We start from the raw sequence: 22,271 nt of genomic DNA on the forward strand, positions 1-22,271 counted from the left end.
TGCATGGTCTACTATGTATCCGATTGTTCTTAATCAGTACCTTCTGATTTCAAATTTGTTTTTCTTTTTCTTCTTTTTTTTAGGGTTAATAACTGCATTGGATTTTCCAACTACAAATTCTTCCTTCAGTTCTTAGCTTATTCTGTTCTCTACTGCCTGTACATTGCTACGACAGTCTTCAGCTATTTCATCAAATACTGGAGAGTAAGTTGTTGTTTTTTAATCCTGAAGGGTCCTCCCCTAGACGGCAATATGTAATGCTATTGACCTGATAGCCTCTTCACACTTTGAAATGTAATAGCTAACAGTGAAAAGCCACCCAATGGAAAATAAGTTTTCCATGAATACTCTGAGACTTTAGAAACTTCTGTTTAAACGTTCTAGTTAAATGTTTCTGTTATCATGACAATCTTGCCAAGAACCTAATGTATTGACTCTTTAAAAGGTACTTTTGTAGTTGAGGTTTTTATTAGTCCATTTATTACTAGTTACATATTTGAAAAAATGTTGCCATGAACTCTATATTACTATTTTCTAAGAAAAAGTGGCTAACAAAGCACTTCCCAGTTAGAAAATTCAGAGGAGAGTTACAGATTTTCTATTGGATAGAAAGATGCACTGACTCAGTTTCACATAGGGCCAAAAGGAAATGGAACTATGTATGGCAAACAACAGGTTGAGAGTTGAGAGAACCAGGGTATGTAATACTGGCTCTGTTATTTGTTTCATTTTCCTCATTGCCAAGATCCAATGGAGCAGATGTTGAGGTGCTTTACCTTTTAAAATGTGATTCTAATCGTTTTAATGATATCTCAAACAATTTGTTGCCACCTTTCTCTGCCTTGGGTGATATCAGTCATCTCATCTGTTTCCAAAAAATTCAGACAGATTTTCCATTTATGCCTATGTATAGGGTCGAGCAGAAATAAAATATGCTCTTTTTAAATTTGGTGTCAATGGACTTGAGAAGATCTCTTCCCAACAACTCCAATACAATTCCTAATGTATCCATGATGACGGCTGTCCAAACTGAATCTATCAAAAGAAAAATGTGGGCAGAGCTATTAGCTAGTACTTTACATATTAAACAAGAGCCTGTATAACGGGAATATCTCACTTAGTTGAAAAGGTAGAGCAGTAGGAAAAGAATAAATATGAGTCCTGTGGTCTGAATATAAATTACAAAACTGGAGAAAACTAGAAGAGAGAAAGCAGTGAGAAACAAAATAGCTGAGAATATTTAAATTGTAAATTAAGCCTTTTATTCCAAATCGTGTAAACATTTCTATTTCTTAATTTAGATATTTACTAAGTTTAAGAATTAGAACTTACATAGTAGATATCAAAATCTTAAATTCAGAGACAAAAAGAAACTATAAAGACAAATGACAAAGTTTTCTCATTTTCTTCACATAGGAAACATTCCACATTGTTACACATCATATCATCTCTTCTTTGGCCCCTTCCACAGCCCAAGATCTATTATCTATTGCTCCTGTTTCCATGACCTGTTTGGCATTCTATCCATATGTGAAGCTACTGCTCTAAATGTGAAGAAAATCTGCTACATCCAATCACAAAGGAAGTGTCAACCTACTTGCCTTTCTTCATTCTTAACATAGTAGGCTACTGTTTCAGAATCACCTTTTACCCTCATAACAAAGTCAACAACATTGCATTCCACACAGTTTTTCCTTTAGCCCTCATAATCAGCCACTAATCAAATGCTACAATGCAAGCCAGGTGCTGTGTGCTTTTAGTCACTCTTGAAAGATGATAGTTGAATATGAATGAATCAGCAGAAATGTACCTGTATTTACAAACCATGCTACAAGGGAACATAACCTTGTCCTTTTTTCCTATTCCCTCATTTTTTTCTTCCAAAATAGCTGAGCTCATGCATGAAATATGGGCAATGAGGAAACCCGTCTTGAGTTGTCTTCATAATGAAAAGGGCATTCAGGGCAGTCTCTCCCAGCCAGACAAAACTTTAATGTCATTTAGGGATGGCTTTCTCCATGTAAATGGAGTTTCTCCTTAAAATAACAAGTAAACACTGCCATGTATTTAAAAAGCTATGTATGGAAGAGGTAAGCTGTGCTTCTGAGAACATAACCCCTAGTGTATAGTACAGACAGTGTTGTATGGCACTTTCAGATTCATTATTTCATCCGATCTCACCACTACCCTGTGAAGTGGGCAAAGCAAGAATCCTTTTCTTTTTTTCTTTTTCTTTTTTTTTGTGGGTCCTAGGGCTTGAACTCTGGGCTTGGGCTCTGTCCCTCAGCTCTTCAGCTCAAGGCCAGCGCTCTACCGCTTGAGCCACAGCACCACTTCCGGTATTCTAGTGGTTTATTGGAGATAAGAGTCTCACAGACTTTTCCTGCCCGGGCTGGCTTTGAACCGGGATTCTCAGATCTCAGTCTCCTGAGTAGCTAGGATTACAGGCGTGAGCCACCGGCACCCGGCCTAGTAAGAATCCTTTTCAAAGATTAAATTATTGAGAGGCTCAAAGTAGCTAAGTGACTTACCCCTGACAACCTAGCTTATACATTTTAATTTGGGAATTTGAACATAAGCTTGACCCTAAACCCAATGATTTTACAAACTCTCCCAACGTCTTATTGCCCATTATGATTCAGCTCTGGCAAAGTTCTAGCTCTTTTGGAAGAAAGAATTCAGATCATTATATTATTTTGGTCCTCTCAATATTAACTTAAACAATAGCTACGTCAGTAGATTAATCTTTATCTTATACAAAAATAGTAATACACACCTCCCACACTGGGTCATGGATCTCCTCACAGTGGCTATGAATTACTTTAGAAACATAGTAATAGTATTCGTCTACCAGTATTCCTCAAGGCTGTCTCCAGATTATTGCTTTGAGTGATTTAGCTTGGTTATCTCTTGGTTTGTCTGTTTTTTTTTTTTTTGTTTTTTGTTTTTAAATAAAGGGCTGTCACCCTCTGTAAACAGCAACAATAACAAAAAAAAAACAGATAAACTTTCTCACTTTAATTTTTCATTTTGTTCTTTCTTTTCTAGGGGGAATTGCCCAGCCTTCGCTCTAAGTTCCATGTCCTTTTTCTCCTCTTTGTGGCCTGCATGTTTTTTGTCAGCCTTGTGATTCTCTTTGGTTACCATTGTTGGCTTGTCAGCAGAAACAAAACTACCTTAGGTAAGACTGAATATTATGACTAGGAAAAAACATATTAATGTGTATCAGAGTGACCTATAGACTGTTCCAAAGGATGAGAAAAACTTACAATGAGGCATTTTCACTATAGTGACATCCCTTTGCCTCCAAACTGAGAAAAATGAATATATACTTACAAAACTGGAGAACCATAATATATGAGATTTACTGACTAAAGACAGCATTCTTGAATGAAATTTCTTGTACAAAACCAAAGATTTTCACAGCTCTTTGTAGCGCATATTCACATTCACAACTATGGAAATTTCCAAAGCTGTTACTGTAAAGAAATAAAAGGCTGGTGCATATCTCAGTCGTGAGAGCAGCTGTTCAGCAAGCACAAGGATCAGAGTTCAAACCTCACTATCAGTCACTAAATAATCACTTTTGCTAGGAAGTGTGACTCTATCACTATAGAGCAGTTGCCTAGCAGGTGTGAGGCCCTGAGTTCAAACTCCAGCATCAGAAATAGTAGAAATGAAAGAATCACTAGAGGAGGGAACATCAGAAGAAAGGGATGAAGATCGGAAAAAGAAGAAAGAATCTAATTAATCAAGCATGTTCTAACTGTCCTGAGAAAGTATCCAAACTAATAACCTGAATGAAAAATCTTTGAAAAAGAATCCAATCCTTCACTATCTACAGTAATGAAGGAGCTATGTTAGGACCAAAATATTGAAAACTGGAAGTGGAGCTGTGGCTCAAAGTGGTAGAACCCTAGCCTTGAGCAAAAGAGCTCAGGGACAGTTCCACTTCTGGTTTTTTGATTGGTTAGTTGGAGATGTCTCCTGGGGATTTTTCTTGGAACCACAATCCTTAGATCTAAGCCTCCTGAGTAGCTAGGATTATAGGTGTGAACCACTGGCACCCAGCTTAGGCCTATTATTCTATGGAAAACTATGTTATTAAGGATTCTAGTACAGTAATGTTTTTCATCTATGGTCAAACAAATCTTTACATGATCTATACACAGGAAGGAGGAAAAAGGGTTCAAATTTGAATGTGTAAGTAGGAGAGATTTGGGGAAAGTTTAGTGCAAAAGCCATTGCATTGGGGAAATTTACTGGTTAATAATACTAATAGCAAAGTAAGTATTTGCACCCATTTTCAAAATCAAATATAAATGTAGCACTTAGCTGTTAGGATGGTAAATGAGGACATTTGGCTAAGAGATCAGCTACAAAGTAGACAAGTACTAAAAGCTTCATGATAACAGGGTCTGAAAACAAAGGACCAATGGGAATGGACAGATTCAGCCAGAGCTCAACAGTGGAAGTGTTTGCTTAATGAGATAAATGTGTGTCTAAAAATAATATGCACTAATATGGTCCACTTCCTTATAGTGTTTGAGGTGATTATATTCCACCTATTGACATTTTATCTGGAGAAAAGCTTGGTTTCTTACATTGCAGACTTCAGTGGGAACATCTTCATTTCTGCAATGCTTCAAAACCAAATCAATGTCATTACCATCTCTTTATGTGTCATTACTTTGGTCCCAGCTCTACAGATGGGGACCATTTGGCTGTTGTCACCACTTTGATTCAAATAAAGTGCTGTTAAATCTGTTCCTTCATTCCTTAAATCCAGCAGCATGAATACATTCTACCCCTATGGCTGCTTAATTATTTCTACCATCATGTGTTTCCCCCGCCGTTTTAAAATTCCAAGTACCAGTTCTTTATATTATATAACAAGATAACAAGCTTAGTGTTTATTAAGTGAGGAGGGTGATTTTTTCACAATAACTAAGAATAACAGGCCTCTGCAAACACAGCAAAAATATATAGAACCAAGTCATATTCACAGAGAAATATAAAATCAAAACTATAAAGAATTTTTTAATATTTTTCTTCCTCTTTCCTTCAATTCCACTACCCTGTTCTAGAGGCCTTCTGCACTCCAGTGTTTACAAGTGGCCCAGAGAAAAATGGATTCAACCTTGGCTTTATCAAGAATATCCAGCAGGTTTTTGGAGATAATAAGAAATTATGGTTAATACCTATTGGGTCCAGGTAGGTAATTATTACCACTATAAGAGGCTGATTCTAGACCATGCCTTAAAGCCACATATTCAAGTTTTTATTACTGTATGCAGTCTACATTACAATATACAGTATATATTACTGTATAATACTCTAGACCCTAAGTTTTTCATTTCTAGGTTTGTAACAACAGATCATGAGGCATGGGTATGATTAGACAGATATTACCATACTTTATTTAAGGCAAGGTAAACTTTTTATATATGTTCTTCATAATCTACATGCCTGATGTCTCAATGATTACATTTCTGCCAATTTGCCCTAAAGATAGAGTCAAGCTGCACAAAAATGTTCATCACAGAGTATGCATAGTGGCACACAACCTTTAGTTCCAACACTCGAGGCTAAGGCAGGTTGGTCATGAGTTTGAGGCCAGCCTGAGCTACTTAACAAGTTTCAGAGTAGCTTAGGCTACATAGTCTTTTTCTTTTCTTTTTTCTTTTTTGGCAGGGGGTCTAGTCGTGGGGCCTGAACTCTGGGCCTGGGCACTGTCCCTTAGCTCTTCAGCTCAAGGCTAGCACTCTATCACTTGAGCCACAGCGCCACTTCCGGCTTTTTTCTTTTTGCTTATGTGGTGCTGAGGAATTGAACCCAGGGCCTCATGCATGCAAGGCAAGTGCTCTACCACTGAGCCACCTTCCCAGCCCTACATAGTCTTTTTCAAAAATATCAATAGCAATAATACTAATGAAGCAAGTTTTTAAAATGCTGATCACATGATTATTTATAAGCAAAATTTTAAAATAACCTAAATATCTAATAACTTGTGAGTATTTATTTACTTGTTATATACTTATTAACATATTTATTTGTGTATATATATATATATATATATCCACTAGATAAACTATTATACAGTCTCAAGTAATGGTTATAAAGAGTATGTTGGAATAAGAGAAAATGTGTACTATATTTTAAGTGAAAAATGTGAAATCCCCATGCTAGGCACCAGTGGCTTACGCGTGTAATCCTAGCTACTCAGAAGGCTGAGATTGAGGATCACAGTTTGAAGCCAGCTGGGGCAGGAAAGTCCCCTGAGACTCTTATCTTCAAAATTAGCTACCAAAAAAGCTGGAAGTGGGGCTGTAGCTCAAGTGGTAGAGTACTATCTTCGAGCAAAAACAACTAAGAGACAGTGCATATGCCCTGAGTTCAAACCCCAGTTACAGGGACAAAAAAAAAAGATATAAAATACCAAATGGCATGTAACATGAAATATAAAAGAAAAACCTCAGAGGAGAAATGTACTAAAAATACAGAATCATTAGAGCAATCGTTTGGAAAACATGTTGTTCTTTTCTCCATTTTCATATTCAGGCTGACATATTAATATTTTTTGATGAAGGAAAATGTTCAATCAGAAGGAAAGAATAAGCAGATTGGTTTCAAGATTGTCAGTATTTTTCAGATGGCAACAAGAATGTAAGGAAACCAGTGACTGAAAAACAAGTAGAGCTATTCTTGTGTCCTCTGAGTGTTTTTGTAAGCTGGCTTAGCCACCAGCAACTGAACTTGTTCTGGAGCAGAGCTCATTCACAAGGCTTTTGTATCCCCCTTAAACGTGCTTCTCAGACAAGGCATTTGCATTCATTTTTTTGAGGAAACTATGCTGGGATCAGGTGGCAATTACAGAAATTTCTCTCCTCCCTTTCACTTATTGCCCTAATACTTCCTTTGCTTAGTAATTTATAGGCTTATTTGTTCAACATGTGACATAGTCAAGTCACCAGGTATAAATCACAAGACAAAAATATGTCATAGAGTAATGTTGATTAATAACTGTTGTCAGTAATTAGCCACACCCGATTCCCACACAAGTATATACAAATACTCAAACACCATCACCACATCAAAGGGAGGTTTAAAATGAATGTTTGCTGGCATAGAAAACAAAAGGAAAAATCAAAGCCTATTCACTTTATAATCAGTATACTTACATTCTCTGAAGTGTACTGTAAATAAAATCTATAAACTTTTAATTAACCACATTCATGAGCAGGAGAAAAGGCACAGATAATATCAAATGAATAATCCAAAAGTCAGTAAGATTTAAATTTGGAATCCATTCAGATACACACTCAAGTGTTTGAATTCTAACCCTGCCTAGCCAGGGCCATAACAATGCTTTTAATGTGTACAGTCCCTTGATGGCCAGAAATTAACCAAGGAGGTGACCCTAGCTTACCGTAAGTAGCCACAAAATAGACCCACATGTGGATAGTTGTACCCCAGATATGTACTCTAGAGACACCTGGCCTGTCTCTTTCCCACCATTCTTAATAACTTTTCTACTATACAAGCCAAATAAATAGCAGGACACTAAAGCATTAATTACAACAGCCTTTCTCCTCTGTGTTAAATAATTCTGTGTCTACTCATCCTCCTTGGAAATTTAAGATCAAAGCAATACAATAGTGGGATGTAAAATGAGATCATCATAATTAAATGGTATATATGAAGCCTTTGTCTGTGCATATATGTCTACACTGTGCATTGTGGAAAGCAAGTTAAAGACTTTCTTAGTAGTGGGAATAATTAATACTGATAGAGACAAGCAAGATGTGGAAATTGTGAGCAATACAGCAACTAGATGATGCTAATGTAAGAGCTTATTTCACCATGGTTTAGCTAATAAGAACAGCCAAAACAAAAAGCCCCAAATCCATAACTATATCCCATTTTTAAAGGTCTATGTCAAACACTCATTGTAGCACATACCTGTACAGGAGGATTGTGAGTTTGAGGCCAACCTGGGCTATGTAGTGAGACCTTGTTTAAAAACAAAGTCAATATCAGCTGAAAAAATCTCCTTGCTCTCCTTTCCCACCAGCCCTGGTGATGGACACTCCTTCCCTATGAGGTCTATGAATGAATCTCAGAACCCACTGCTAGCAAATGAAGAACCCTGGGAAGACAATGAAGATGACAATCGAGGTAAGTAGGCTCAGAAGAAAGTCTTTTCTCTGTTCAGCAGACCAGATCCATGTTAATATAACTAATGTAATGTGAGTAGATCATGTGCACAGATTTTATAAGCATGCTAGCTTTGTAGATGCTTTTATTTATGGAGGAGGGAAAGTCTGGCCGGATTTGTTTAGCAAATGCCAGTAGCTAAGGTAGCATTAGTTGACAGCTTGCGAGGTGTCTTACAAGTTTTGTGATATCATGATTTATTACTAGTCAGATAAATCAGAAAATATAAACATGGGCTTATCTGTAACCAGTCTCACCAGATTTAGTTCAATCATTCATTCCTATGGGTTAACTTTTTTTTTTCTTTTCTTTTGCCAGTCCTGGGGCTTGAACTTAGGGCCTGGGCACTGTCTCTGAGCTTCTTTTGCTCAAGGCTACCACTCTACCACTTGAGCCACAGTACTACTTCCTGCTTTTTCTGCTTATCTGGAATGCAGGGCTTCATGCATGCTTGGCAAACATTCTGCCATTAAGCCACATTCCCAGTCCATGGTTAAGTTTTCTTTAAATCCTTATATGTATTACCTTTCAGAATACGTTAGGACTGGGCACCAGTGGCTCATGTCTACAAGCTTACCTACTCAGGAGACTTAGATCTGAGGATTGTGCTTCAAAGCCATCTCAGACAGGAAAGTCTGTGAGGCTCTTTATTTCCAATTAACCACCAAGAAGCCAGAAGTTAGGCTGTGGCTTATGCAGTATTCTTGAACAAAAAAGCAAGCAAGAATATGAAGCCCTGAATTCAAATCCCAGTACTACCACAAAATAAAAATAAAAAGAATAGTTTAAATGTGCTGAGAAGTAACAAGTATGCAGTGGCAAGCCTACACATAAACGTAGTAGGAGCAAAGGAAAAATCAGGAAGCAGAAATTTGCATTTCCAAGTTTCTCCAACCAGACCATTGGTTTGTCTTGAGACTTCCTGTGGAGAGTCAAAAGTTAGGTGGTAATGCCATATATCCCCATTAATACCGTAGTCTTTGTCCCCTCACCCCTGTTTCTTATTTTTATATGTGTTTTATTGTAAAAATACTGTACAGAGGAGTTACAGTTACATGAGTAAGGTAATGAGTACATTTCCTATCCAGCATTATTACCTTCCCCTTTATTTTCTCCTTGCCATCCTTTCCCTCCCTACCTCCCCAACTCCACCTGTTCCCACCCCCCCTTACCCCCAACCCCCACCAAAGTTGTAAAGTTCGTTTTCAACATATTGTCTTGTACATCTCATTGTTACAATGGGTCAACCTGTATCCTTATTTCAACATTTTGTTATTTCCCTTCCCCTCCCCAAATTAGAAAAATATATATACAAGATTGAAGGCACTGGAATCAAATACAGTGAAAACAGGGGTTATAACATGGGGGAAAAACATACCAAAGAAACAATAACAACAAAAAACCTCACATAGTACATTATAAATACGTTAAAAAACAATAGCAAGCAAGAAAAAAACCACTTGTGTCCCGATCTTGGGGTTCATTTTGCTTAACATCATCTTTTTTTGGGGGGGGGTCCAGTCGGGGGGTCTGAACTCTGGGCCTGGGCACTGTCCCTTAGCTCTTCAGCTCAAGGCTACCACTCTACCACTTGAGCCACAGCGCCACTTCTGGCTTTTTTCTTTTTGCTTATGTGGTGCTGAGGAATTGAACCCAGGGCCTCTGGCATGCAAGGCAAGCACTCTACCACTAAGCCAACTTCCCAGCCCCTTAACATCATCTTATACGGTCATATGTACATAGTTTTTGACCTTTTCTGCTTGTCTTAGACATATACTAGTTCTTGCAAATAAGGGAAACCATGGGACCTATATTTCTTTGGGCCTGGCTCACTTCACATAGCATAACTTTTTCCAAGTCTTTCTATTTCCCAACAAATGGAGCGATGTCATTCTTTCTGATGGAGGCATAGATTTCATATATATATTTGTGCTGGTAGCTTTAGTATAGCCTTGTTTGTGATCATTTGGGTAAATGCCCAAAAGTGAGATTGTTGGGTCATAGGGGAGCTCTATGTGGAGTCTTTTGAGGAACTTCCATACTGCTTTCCAAAGTGGTTGAATAAGTTTACAATTCCACCAACAATGCAGTAGGGTTCCCTTTTGGCCACATCCCCTCCAGCATCTATTGTTATTAGATTTCTTGATTATAGCCATTCTAACTGGGGTGAGGTGGAATCTCAATGTAGTTTTGATTTGCATTTCTTTTATGGCCAGAGAAATTGATCATTTCTTCATGTGTCTATTGGCCATTCTTATTTCCTCTTCAGAGAAGTTTCTCTTTAAGTTTTTAGCCCACTTATTTATTGGGCAGTTGTTTCTTTGAGGATTTGTTGTTGGGGCATTTAATTTTTTGAGTTCTAAGAATATTTTAGATATGAGACCCTGTCTGTTGTATGGGTAGTGACGATCTTCCCCCAATCCATGGGCTTTCTATTGATCTTGCTAGCTATGTCCTTTGCCATGCAGAAGCTCTGCAGTTTCATGAAATCCCATTTTCCCACCTTTCTTTGATTTGTTGTGTTTCTAGGTCTTTATTAAGAAAATTTTGTCCTGTGCCAAGGAGCCCTAGAGTTTCTCCTATTCCTTCCTGTCATGTTTTCAGGGTGTCTGCTTTGACTTTGAGGTCTTTGATCCATTTGGAGTTGATTCTGGTGCAGGGTGATATAGAAGGATCTAGCTTTAGTTTTCTACAGGTGTTTAACCAATTTTGCCAGCACTATTTATTGAAGAAACTGTCTTTCTTCCATTCTATTTTTTTAGCTCCCTTATCGAAGTTTACCCATCCCTGTTTCTATGCTTACATGTCGGGTCTGACTTTTTTTTGGCCAGTTCTGTGGCTTAACTCAGTGCTTGGTCACTGTCCCTGAGCTTGTTTTTGCTCAAGGCTAGCATTCCACCACATGAGCCACAGCACTACTTCTGGCTTTTTTTGTTTGTTTGTTTATGTGGTACTGAGGAATTGAACTTAGGGCTTCATGAATGCTAGGCAAGCACTCTACCACTAAGCCACATTCCCAGTCCCTGACTAATTTTTATGTTACTAAAACCAGCCAGCAGAGTGGTTTTTAGTTACTGTTCCAAGTCAAGCCGTAACTAATCTGCAGCAATGTTGAGTAGAGTCATGTGATATTTACAAAATGTACCTGGAGCCTGGCTCCAGTAGCTTCCACCTGTAATCCTAGCTACTCTGGAGGCTGATATCTAAGGATCACAGTTCAAAGTCAGCGCAGGCAGGAAAGTCTGTGAGAGTCTTGTCTTCAATTAGCTACTCAGAAAAAGCCAGAAGTAGCATTGTGGCTCAAGTGGTAGAGCACTTGAACAGAGAGGCTCAGGGACAGTGCCCAGATCCTGAGTTCAAGCCCCAGGCCAGCAAATAAAAAGGTACCTGGGGTAAATGTGGCTGAATAAGGACATGAAGAAGCATTGAGGTCTGTAGCAGACATGCGAAACAAATCTTTCTAAATGTTCAGTCAGTTAGATTATCCAGGCCCATGTTCTCTACCTGGAGAAGGAAGATAAAACACTGCAAGTTCATAATTATGAAGAAAATGGTTCTTACTCAATCCAAAAAATTTCCAACACAAGGAATATAGTTTGACCTACTCTCGTTATAAACTCAGTCTTCCTGGACAGACTTTTGCTTCCAACTGTCATGAGTGCTAAGAACTCTTATTTTGACATCAGCAGTGTAGTAGGATTCCCTTTTGGCCACATCCCCTCCAGCATATGTTGTTATTATAGCCATTCTAACTGGGGTGAGGTGGAATCTCAATATTGTTTTGATTTGCATTTCTTTTATGGCCAGAGAAGCTGAGCATTTCTTCATGTGTCTATTGGCCATTCTTACTTCCTCTTCAGAGATTTCTCTCTTTAAGTCTTTAGCCCACTTATTAATTGGGCGGTTATTTCTTTGAGGATTGGTTGTTGGGGCATTTAATTTTTTGAGTTCTAAGTATATACTTTAGCTTATTTTGAGGAAGTGATTCAGAAATAAATGTGTGTTCTATTACTGCTTTGCCCATTACAAATTTTCCTGTAGTTTATATATTAAAATTAGAGGTTACAATATGTCTTTTTCCTTTGTTCTATTTTTTAATGATTTTTAAAACATTTTTTATTACCTTTAAGTAGTTGTACAAAGAAGTTCCCATTCTACAAAATAATGTCTTTATACTAATATATTCAAAATTGGCATCTATTTCTTACAAACTGGATGAGTAACCTCTATAGCTCTGTCTATTGTGCCATGAGTAATAAAAATGGGCATGAGTGTCAGGGAAATATTTAAATGCAAACGTCTATGAGTCAATACCTATCTCTATGTAAAACCATACAGAAACCCTCAGCCTCTCAATATTTTCTTAAAGACTGATTTCTCAATATTTTTATTTTATGGCTCTGGAGCCTTTCTGAATATTCTATGTCCTTTTATTCTTCAGTAGGTAACAAAGCCTAGGCCATTTTCCAATAATAAATTTTTTAAATTAGTTACTGAACTCTTTTGATCTTGCCAGTTTATTTGAGATGTAGCAATCCAGAGATGGTAACCATAGTCAAATTCCTTGAACAGTGAACTTAACAGTGAACTTAACATTGCAGACTCCAGCAGCACAGCAGGGACTTTTTCCACTTTTGAGTTGTGAGACTAGGATCCTACAATGCACCCTCAAGAGTATCCCCTCCCCCCCATCTCAGGACCTCCTATTAGACTCCATCGCTTAAAGTTTCTGCCAACTGCCAATAATGCCATGCTAGAGGCCAAGCCTTCAACACATGGGTTTTTATATACACATACATAATGAAAAGATTATTGCAGGCAAGCTGTTTGACATAGACATCATCTCACAGGCTTCTTTTAATAATAAAAACATCGAAAATCTTCTCACTTAGGAAAATGGTATTATATCGCTTCTCGTCCTTTTGGCTAAGATCAAGTGTAGGAAAATGGTATTATATAGTATATAGTTATCTATAGTCCTGGTGCTGCCCTTTAGATCTTCCCATTCCTCTCCAAACCTCTGCCTGCCTAGGGTAACTACTGTTCCATTCTATTTCTGTGTATTTGACCCTTGTTTTAGAGATCATATAATTTTTATTTGGTATCTGGCTTATTTTACTTGAAATAATGTCCTCCAGTTTCATCCATTTTGTTGACAATGGCAGAATTTCCTTTCTCTTTTAAAGTTGAATAACTCCCATTGTGTGTGTGTGTGTGTACTTCACAAATTCTTTTTTTAATTGTAAAGCTGATATACAGAGGAGTTACAGTTACATAAGTAAGGAAATGAGTACAATTCTTGTCTAATATTGTTCACCCCTCCCTTGTTTTCTCCACTCCCCCCCCAACTATCTTCCCCCCACTCACAAATTCGTTATACACATATCTATACACAGACACTTTGGTTGTTGCCATATCTTGACTTTTGCAAATAATGCTGCAATGAACATGCACCTGTATAACCTACCATGTCTTATTTTAGAGAACCTCTGTACTGTTTTCTCCAGTGACTGTAGCAACTGGTATTCCCATCAGCGAGGTATGAGGGTTCCTTTGTCTCTGCATTCTCACCAATACTTGTTATCTTTTGACCTTTTGCATGTGTGTGTGCACTCACGCATGCATACAAGCATACCTGCCTGCATGTATGGGGTTAAGCCCAACTCCTTAAACATGCACAGCAATTACTCTACCACTAAGCTACAACCTGAGCCCCATCTTTTGACTTTCCAGTAATAGCCATCCTGTGATGTAAAATGATCTCTCCTATGGTTTTCATGTGTGTTTCCTTGTTGATTTGGGTTTAGAGCACTTTTTTTTACTAATTTGTTGATTACTATATCTGTCTACTTTGAAAAAATTCTGTTTAGTCCTCTGTGCATGCATGTGCACGCACGCACACACACACACACACACACACACACACACACACACACACACACACACACACACACACACACACACACACACACACACACACACACACACACACACACACACACACACACCAATCCTAAGACTTGAACTCGGGGCCTAGGTGCTGTCTCTGAGTTTTTCCAGTCAAGACTAGTATACTCTACCACTTGAACTACATGTCTATTTCCTGATTTTTGGTGATTAATTGGAGGTAAGATTCTGGTGGATTTTTCTGCTCAAGCTGGCTCCAAACTGTGATTTTCCAATCTCAGCCTCCTGAGTGACTAGGATTACAGGTGTGAGTCTCCAGCACCTGGCTTTCTTCAATTTTTTTTACAACATTGCTTTCTAGCTTTTAGCATACATACCTTTCATCTCCTTGGTTAAAATGATTCTTTTTCTTTACTGAGCATACTAGTTTATGAGATGGGTTGATGCAGACAAAATGAAACTGCCTTCTCTATACCTTTTTTTAAAAAAATTTACTTTATTGTAAAGGTGACTAACAGAAGGGCTATAGGCACATAAGTAAGGTAATTAGTACATTTCTTATGCTGGTCCTGGGGCTTGAACTCAGAGCCTGGATGCTACCCTTGAGCTTTTCTTCTCAAGGCTAGTGCCCTACCACTTGAGCCACAGCTCATTTCCAGCTTTTTGGTGGTTAACTGAAGATGAATCTCATAGACTTTCCTGCCTAGACTAGCTTTGAACCACAATTCTCATATGTCAACCTTCTGAGTAACTAGGATTACAAGCATGAGCCACTGGTACCCGGCTCCTATACCTTTTTGTGTGATTATTCTTGGATTGTTTCCTCTGCTATATGGTAACAGCTTTTAAAGTGGACTTCTGAGCTCTTCCTGAGTTATTTTCATTCTTGGTTAAGTTTTAAATTATTGCTCTTTGTGGGAGCAGAGAAGGCCAGGGTCTCTTATTCTACCAGCTGATTAATAGCACCTAGAAGTATTTCTTTCATCAATATCTGTAATTGAATATTGATATTAACTGGCTCTAGAGATGTTCTTACTGAGAAATAAGTTAGTATAGATAGGAATACAACCCACTTGTGAAGAAACTTTACTCTGAAGACCTTACCAAGGAGACATAAGAGGTTTGTTTTTACATTGTCTCAAATAAGCTACTTCAAATAAGTTGTAGTCAGGGAAGTTTGAATTGAACTGTGCAACAATGATTGGACAGACAACATCTTCCTTAACCCTTCTCCCATGAGGTTGCTATTTTAGGTATGGTTTTGCTGAGGCCTCCAAGAAGCAAGTCATTGAGCCTAGTAGTCATCTCATGAGGCTTTTTAAAAAAAATTATTTATTTTTTATTGTGAGAATACCGTACAGAGGAGTTACAATTACATGGGCAAGATAACGAGTACATTTCTTATTAAGCATTTTTGCCTCCTCTTTGTGTAGGCTTGTTGGGTACTGGTAGCTCACATCCTAGCTATGCAAGAGGCTGAGGTCTGAGAATCATGGTTCAAAACCAAGCCCAACAGGAAAGTCTATGTGACTTTTTTTTTTTTTTGTCGGTCATGGGGCTTGAACTCTGGGCCTGGGTGCTATCCCTCAGCTCTTCAGCTCTAAGGCTATCATTTTACCAGTTGAGCCACAGCGCCACTTCTAGTTTTCTGGTGGTTTATTGGAAATAAGAATCTCATGGTCTTTCTTGACCGGGCTGGCTTTGAACCATGATCCTCAAATCTCAGCCTCCTGAGTACCTAGGATTACAGACATGAACCGCTGGCGCCCAGGTCTATGTGGCACTTATCTCGAATTAACCAGCAAAAGCCAGAAGTGGAGCTGTGGCTCAAGTGGAAGAATACCAACCTTGAGCAAAAAAATCCTAAGAGACAGCATCCAGGCCCAAGATCAAGTCCCAGTACCTGCACAAAAAGGAGAAAAAAGTGTGTTGGCTTAACCCTAATACAGTCAGAACTTTCCAGATAAAAATTATCCCATGCCGGGCGCTGGTGGCTCACGCCTGTAATCCTAGCTACTCAGGAGGCTGAGATCTGAGGATCGCGGTTCAAAGCCAGCCCGGGCAGGAGAGACCGTGAGACTCCTATCTCCAATAAACCACCAGAAAAACCGGAAGTGGCGCTGTAGCTCAAGTGGTAGAGCGCTCGCCTTGAGCTGAAGAGCTGAGGGACAGCGCCCAGGCCCAGAGTTCAAGCCCCACGACCGAAAAAAAAAAACAACAAAAAATTATCCCAGTGTTTACAGGAACTTCTCCAATCCTCCTATTTTCTAGGATAAACCTAGACTCATAATAATTGACTTTTAAATGATTCCCTTACCTGGACCCACAAATTTGAGTCTTCATAAAAGATTATTAAAAATACTTAGTTTGTGAAGCTAAACTCAGCTTTGGTTTTGATATTAGTACCAAGTTAGACTTTTTCTATTAAAAATGATAAGACCTCTATCCACAAGGCTTAGCTTCTTTATTTTCTAGTAAAAAAAAAAGTTAAAGCCAGATCCTTTCCTCTTTTTACATAGCTCTTCCATCAGTCTCATTTGAGGATCCAATTGAGAGCTCCAGGTCAAGATCAAACTCTAGGGTACCTGATAATTATGCACAGCCTACTCTAGATGTTCTGTATCATGTACTAAGTATGACAAGAAAATATTTCAAAAGAATCTGATGATAAAAGAACTGAAATTCTCTTAACTAGCTCAAACTGCTTTTAACTCCAACTGAGACTTGAAATGAACTCTTGAATTTCTTTTGATAATTTTTAATAGAGTACATCCCGGGAGGGGATATTTTTAACAAGTTAAAAAAAATCCAGTGTGCATGTATGAGAATATCACAATGAAACCCCTTCATATCACAAATATATCTTAACTCAAAAAAGTGTAAAAAAATCTCTATAATACAAAACCAAAATTGCTTGAATTTTCTAATACACCCTTCTGGTGTTAATGATCACTAGCACTTGAAGTACTAATCTCCCTTATGTCAAATGCTGAATAATTATCTTTAAAATATTGATTTTTGTCCCCTAGTATATGAAATTTTTTATACTTAGGTCAGTTTCTTATTCTTTTATTTGGACAAAGTGTTCTTTACATATACTCATTACTATTCAAGGTATAAAAGGTTTATTTTCTTTTCTTTTCTTTTGTTGGTATTGGGGCCTGAACTCAGTGCCTAGGTGCTATCCCTTAGTTTTGTTTTTTTTTTTTTGCTCAATGTTAGCACTCTACCACTTGAGACACACTTCCACTTCTGGCTTTTTCATGGTTAATTGGATAGTCTTGTGGAATTTTTCTTCCAGGGCTGGCTTTGAACCTCAGTCCTCAGATCTCAGCCTCCTGAATAGCTAGAATTACAGTTATGAGCCACCAATACTCAGCTCTGATTTATTTTTGATCTGGTAGTTTCTGCTGCCATGACAAATTTCCTGTTAGAAAGACTAACAGAAAAAATTAGCTACTATTTATGGAGAGCATACTATAGTTTGGATACTGGACCCATAATGAGCATTAAAATAGTACAGTCTATGAACTAATAGAGACATACATGGAAAACATGCATGGAAAATTGTCCAACTTCACATAATACAAGATATGTGTAGTTAGGCTAATTCAGTGGGCAAACTAGTATCAACTGGATGTGACCTTTGATACAAGACTAAACTTCATTTTATGGATGATCAGAAACTGTGAAGGGTTTTTTTTTTTTAGCAGGGGAAAGAATAGAAAAATGTTATTTTTGGAAGATGATGAAATGATACACTTATCAAAGCACATTTTTGCCATATGGCAGAGGTGGCTGTGATTCCCAGACCTTGAAAGAGAACTGGTGAGGGCCCTTGTCTTCATCACAACTCACACTCTCCAAGTGTATTGTGTATACAAGAGCTGTGGTTCTGAGATAAGAGGCCTTTCACATCAAGAGCTTCATTGTTAGAAGATACATCTCTGGGTGAAGTTTTGTGCAATCATCTCCCAGTCAAAAACAGCCATTGAATCTTGCTTGAAGCAAACATTACTTTATCACTGTGCTTCAGGCTTAACCGTACTTGAATGATAATGCCTGAGGAGCTTTGAACACTGCTATGGGACTTAGACCAGGTCTTACATTAAATTCACGATTTCTACCTGGAAAGTACTTCTTCAGGAGCACAAGATTGCCCTTATTTTTTCTCCCTAGATAGTGTTAATGGATGAAGACAGTTTTGGGAAAGTCCTTAGTCTCGGGCAATTCTTTACCAACTTTCCACAAGGGAATTCAAGATACATTGACCTATACTAGAGCCTTCCAAACTGGTTTTCACATGAGCCATATCCTTATCATTAGACATTTGTGGATCTTTTCCAATAGGCTATTTTCTCTCTTATTCCTACATGTGGGTGACAGTACTATTCTTGGGTAGAATGTCTAGCTGGTTGATCAAAAATATAAAAGGAAAGGGAAGAGAAACTCATTTATTCAGTGTATTTGGAAGATAAGACATCCACAAGAAGAGTTGTGTAACAAAACACAATGCAGGATATGTTACTGACCAAATAAATAAAACTGTGAAGTGTTTGCAATAGGATCTCAAAGGAAAGGATCCTGTAAACTAGACTAATCAGAAAAGGCTTCACAGAGTAGGTAGGATTTGGACCTCAAAGATTAAATAGGACTTGGATTGGTGGCAAGAGAAAGGAGGTATGTGGTATAAGGAAAGTCATAGGTGTTATTCATGAGACCCCCAAACTGAGAGAGAAGGACAGGAAGAATGCTCCCTAGCTCCAGTAAAAAGTTTAGGAAGTAGAGGACTAGATGTGGAAATCAATGAAATCAGAGACCTTATCATCTTAATTTTCTTATTCTCTGCACCCTTAGCAAAATATAGTTGCACAGGTGGTTGAGAGTGGCTCACTCAGGAGACTGAGATCTGAGGATCACTGTTTGAAGCCAATCCAGGCAGGAAAGTCCACGACATTCTTATCTCCTATTAACCAGCAAAAAGCTGGAAGTGGAGCTGTGGCTCAACTGGTAGAATTCTGGCCTTGAGCAAAAAAGCTCAGGGACAACACCCAGGCCCTGAATTCAAGCCGCAGGACCAGCACAAGAAAACAAAATACAGTTGCACATGGAAAAAGATGATTCCAAGGACACAACTAACATTTGTTGAATGCCTATTATATGCCAAGTGATATACAGGCTTTGTTACATTCAATATTCATACTCACTCAATGAGTAGTACATATTAAATAACCTAATTTTTATAGAAAATAAACTCAAACTCAGAGAACCCGACAGTCACATACCTATGTAAGTCATTGATCCTAGCTCCAAAGTCCAAATCCTTGATCTCCGTCACACCCAGGATCTCTCCTTTGCTCCTCTTTCCTGTCTAGTTTATATGCCTTCTTTATTTTTAATATTTTTATTATAAAAATAGTGTGCAGAAGGGTTACAGTTATATGAATAAGGTAATGAGTACATTTCCTATTGAGCATTGTTACCTAGAGCATTACCTCAGGGTCTATGCTTTGTTCACCAAAAATAGAAGGGAGGAAAAACCTGGAGAGCTCCTGCATGGGAAGCACTTCTCAGTCCTGACACTATGTGACTGTTGGACATCTTTTCTCTAGACCTCAGGTTCAATTCCATGATGTCTACCCTAACTTCACCTCCATGTGTGGTCTTTTTCTCAGCCCATCTGGCACTGAGGAGTGAGAAGTCAAATGGATTTACTACAACCATATATATATATATATATATATATATATATATATATATATATATAGTTATAGTTATAGTTATAGTTATAGTTATAAATTATACAAAAATCTACTACAAACATTATAAATGTATGTCCACATTCTGGACCAAATTTATTAATTCATGAATTCTCTGTATAAACATTTGTATCACCTGGACCATTTTGGTCATTGCCATTTGCCTTTGCTGAACTGTAGAAACTCAAGATCATCCTTGAAAAATCAAACACTAGGTTAGGGGAAGGCCTGTTCCTTTGAGTAGCTAGACATCTGCAAGTGACTTTCTGCTCATGTTCCCATGGCCTTAGCACTTGGAAAAATAGACAGTAATATCATGGATGTTCATTTCCTGCTTTTCCTATGTTGTCCAACCCTGAACTCCAACTTAGTTCCTGAAGTAATATAATTCTTCAATCAGTGAGTTCAATTCAGACAAAACTTTCTGAAAGAATACTTCAAACACAGCATTGTGGAGGTATATAAAGATAAATCAAAGTCCTCTATCCTTAAGAAAATCACAATTGCAGGGGGAAATGGGAAGAGTACAGAATTCTAACACATTGTCATACCTGATAGAGGATTAACCTGGTGCTGAGCACTATGTGATACCCATAGTAAGTGGATATCCTAACCCTACCACTGAGTATTTGAATAAAAGAGGGGAGAGTTAAATATCACACTAGGGAGAGTTGTGAGGAAGAGTCAGGACTTAAGCCAGATGCTATTGAGTAGCATCAGCATAGGTTCTAGAAGAAAATAAATAGTATCTAATATGTATATTATTTTATATACATATGAAGAGGCACTTAGGAATTGTTCCTTTGTGTTTCTTTCCTAAGAATATCTTCTTTTGGCCTTACAGTGTGTGAGTGACCTCTCTCCTTCCCCCTCCCCTCTCTCTCTTTTTAGTGTTTGATAATTCTGTCTTCTTTGCCTATGTATGGTGTATTCAAGTGTATACCTTTGCGAGGGTTGAGGGGAAAGGTACAGAATTCAAGGGGAAAGTGTCCAGTGGAGCTCACTGGACACTGATGAAAGTATACTATACAACTCGTGGGTGGAGACAGGAGTGAGGAACTGGAACAGAGTGAGGGAAGGGAAGACACCGTTGTACTCATTACCTGACTCATGTAATTGTAGTCCCTCCGTACATCACCTCTATAATAACAATTAAGTAAATGAATACAAAAGAAAGAAATAGCATATTGTACAAGAGGTACAATATGAATGCTGAAAGAGAACTAAGCAAGCCATCCATTCTGAAGCACAGCTTGTGAGCTTGTGAGAGGTAAAAATATGCCCAGATGATAGAGGGCTTTGTAGACTTAATATAGTAGGAAATAACTATTAAAATTATGCTCTTGAGATAATGTTTACACACCAAAAGATTAATTTTAGGAAGATTACTTATGTACTGATATGCAGGAATGAAATGGAGTTTGGAGACACAAGAAGTGAGAAGAACAGCAACAAGCCAGGCTTGTGTCACAGTGGCTTTATGGGTGGTGGTAACGAGACATTTTTATTTAATTGAAAATAGTCCTACAGACTACAGAGATGGGATCCATTTGCATAGATATGGCAGTTAAATGCATGAAAATGGAAGAAATAAAGGAGGGGATAAAATTATGTAAAGGAAATAAAGCATAAAATCTGAAATGATAGAGTGTTGAAATACATCCGTGTAGACAAAGAAATGAATGGCAAAAGAGGAAGTCAGAAGGCCAAAGATAGAAGCTTGAAAACACCTAAGAGTTCAGAGGAGAATTTTCAAAAATCCTGTGGATGAGAGAGTATCACCCTATTATACAGAGGGAAAAGCTGAGGCTGGGTGACTTTTATAAGATCCTGAAGCATTTGTGACTCAACCTAAGTTCTTTCAAGCTCTGCACGGTTTCCTCCATTGTGTCTCTGCACTTCCCAGTCTCTAAGAACCAACAACTAGAAGGAAGTGTATATGCACTTCCAGTCACTTTTTATAGTACCAAGGATTTATGTGGGAACCTAGAATTTTAAAGGAAAAGAGATCTTGGATAAGACAAGAAAACCAAAGCTGAGCCAGCATACACTAGGACTAAAATGATACCACTGGTAGACATCTACGGAATAATGAATTCATTGCCTGTGCCTACTGCATGGGCAGCAAGAGCAGGTGGGTTGGGGGATGTAGTATAGGTACAGATGGCAGAATGAGAAGGCAAATTGATTCCCTACATTCAGCTTTGGCCTGCTATGCAGAGCCTGATATTTTGGAACTGCTTTCACTTTCAAGATATTCCTCAAAAGGTGAGCTACCTGTCTACTTTACCTTCCTCTCACCCTAGAAGTGAGAATATGAAGGAAGTGGATCATCAAGTGTTTCATCTAAGACATCATGTCTACAAAAGCATGATTTTACTTGGTTGG

General features: G+C 38.1%; 1 protein-coding gene across 2 annotated transcripts in view; it reads left to right on the plus strand.

The window, feature by feature from the left end:
* Zdhhc15 (zinc finger DHHC-type palmitoyltransferase 15) overlaps nucleotides 1–22,271 on the plus strand; it is a 101,266-nt gene that overhangs the window by 63,654 nt on the left and 15,341 nt on the right. For both annotated transcript variants that reach the window (XM_070040179.1, XM_070040180.1), the window contains 4 exons: nucleotides 84–204; nucleotides 3,049–3,181; nucleotides 5,088–5,214; nucleotides 8,075–8,178. In XM_070040179.1, coding sequence (XP_069896280.1) covers nucleotides 84–204; nucleotides 3,049–3,181; nucleotides 5,088–5,214; nucleotides 8,075–8,178 — 485 coding nt within the window. The remainder of the gene's footprint in view (nucleotides 1–83; nucleotides 205–3,048; nucleotides 3,182–5,087; nucleotides 5,215–8,074; nucleotides 8,179–22,271) is intronic.

This window comes from Dipodomys merriami, unplaced genomic scaffold (assembly GCF_024711535.1).
Source record: "Dipodomys merriami isolate MVZ:Mamm:240054 unplaced genomic scaffold, mDipMer1.0.p SCAF_3, whole genome shotgun sequence".
Classification (NCBI taxonomy): domain Eukaryota; kingdom Metazoa; phylum Chordata; class Mammalia; order Rodentia; family Heteromyidae; genus Dipodomys; species Dipodomys merriami.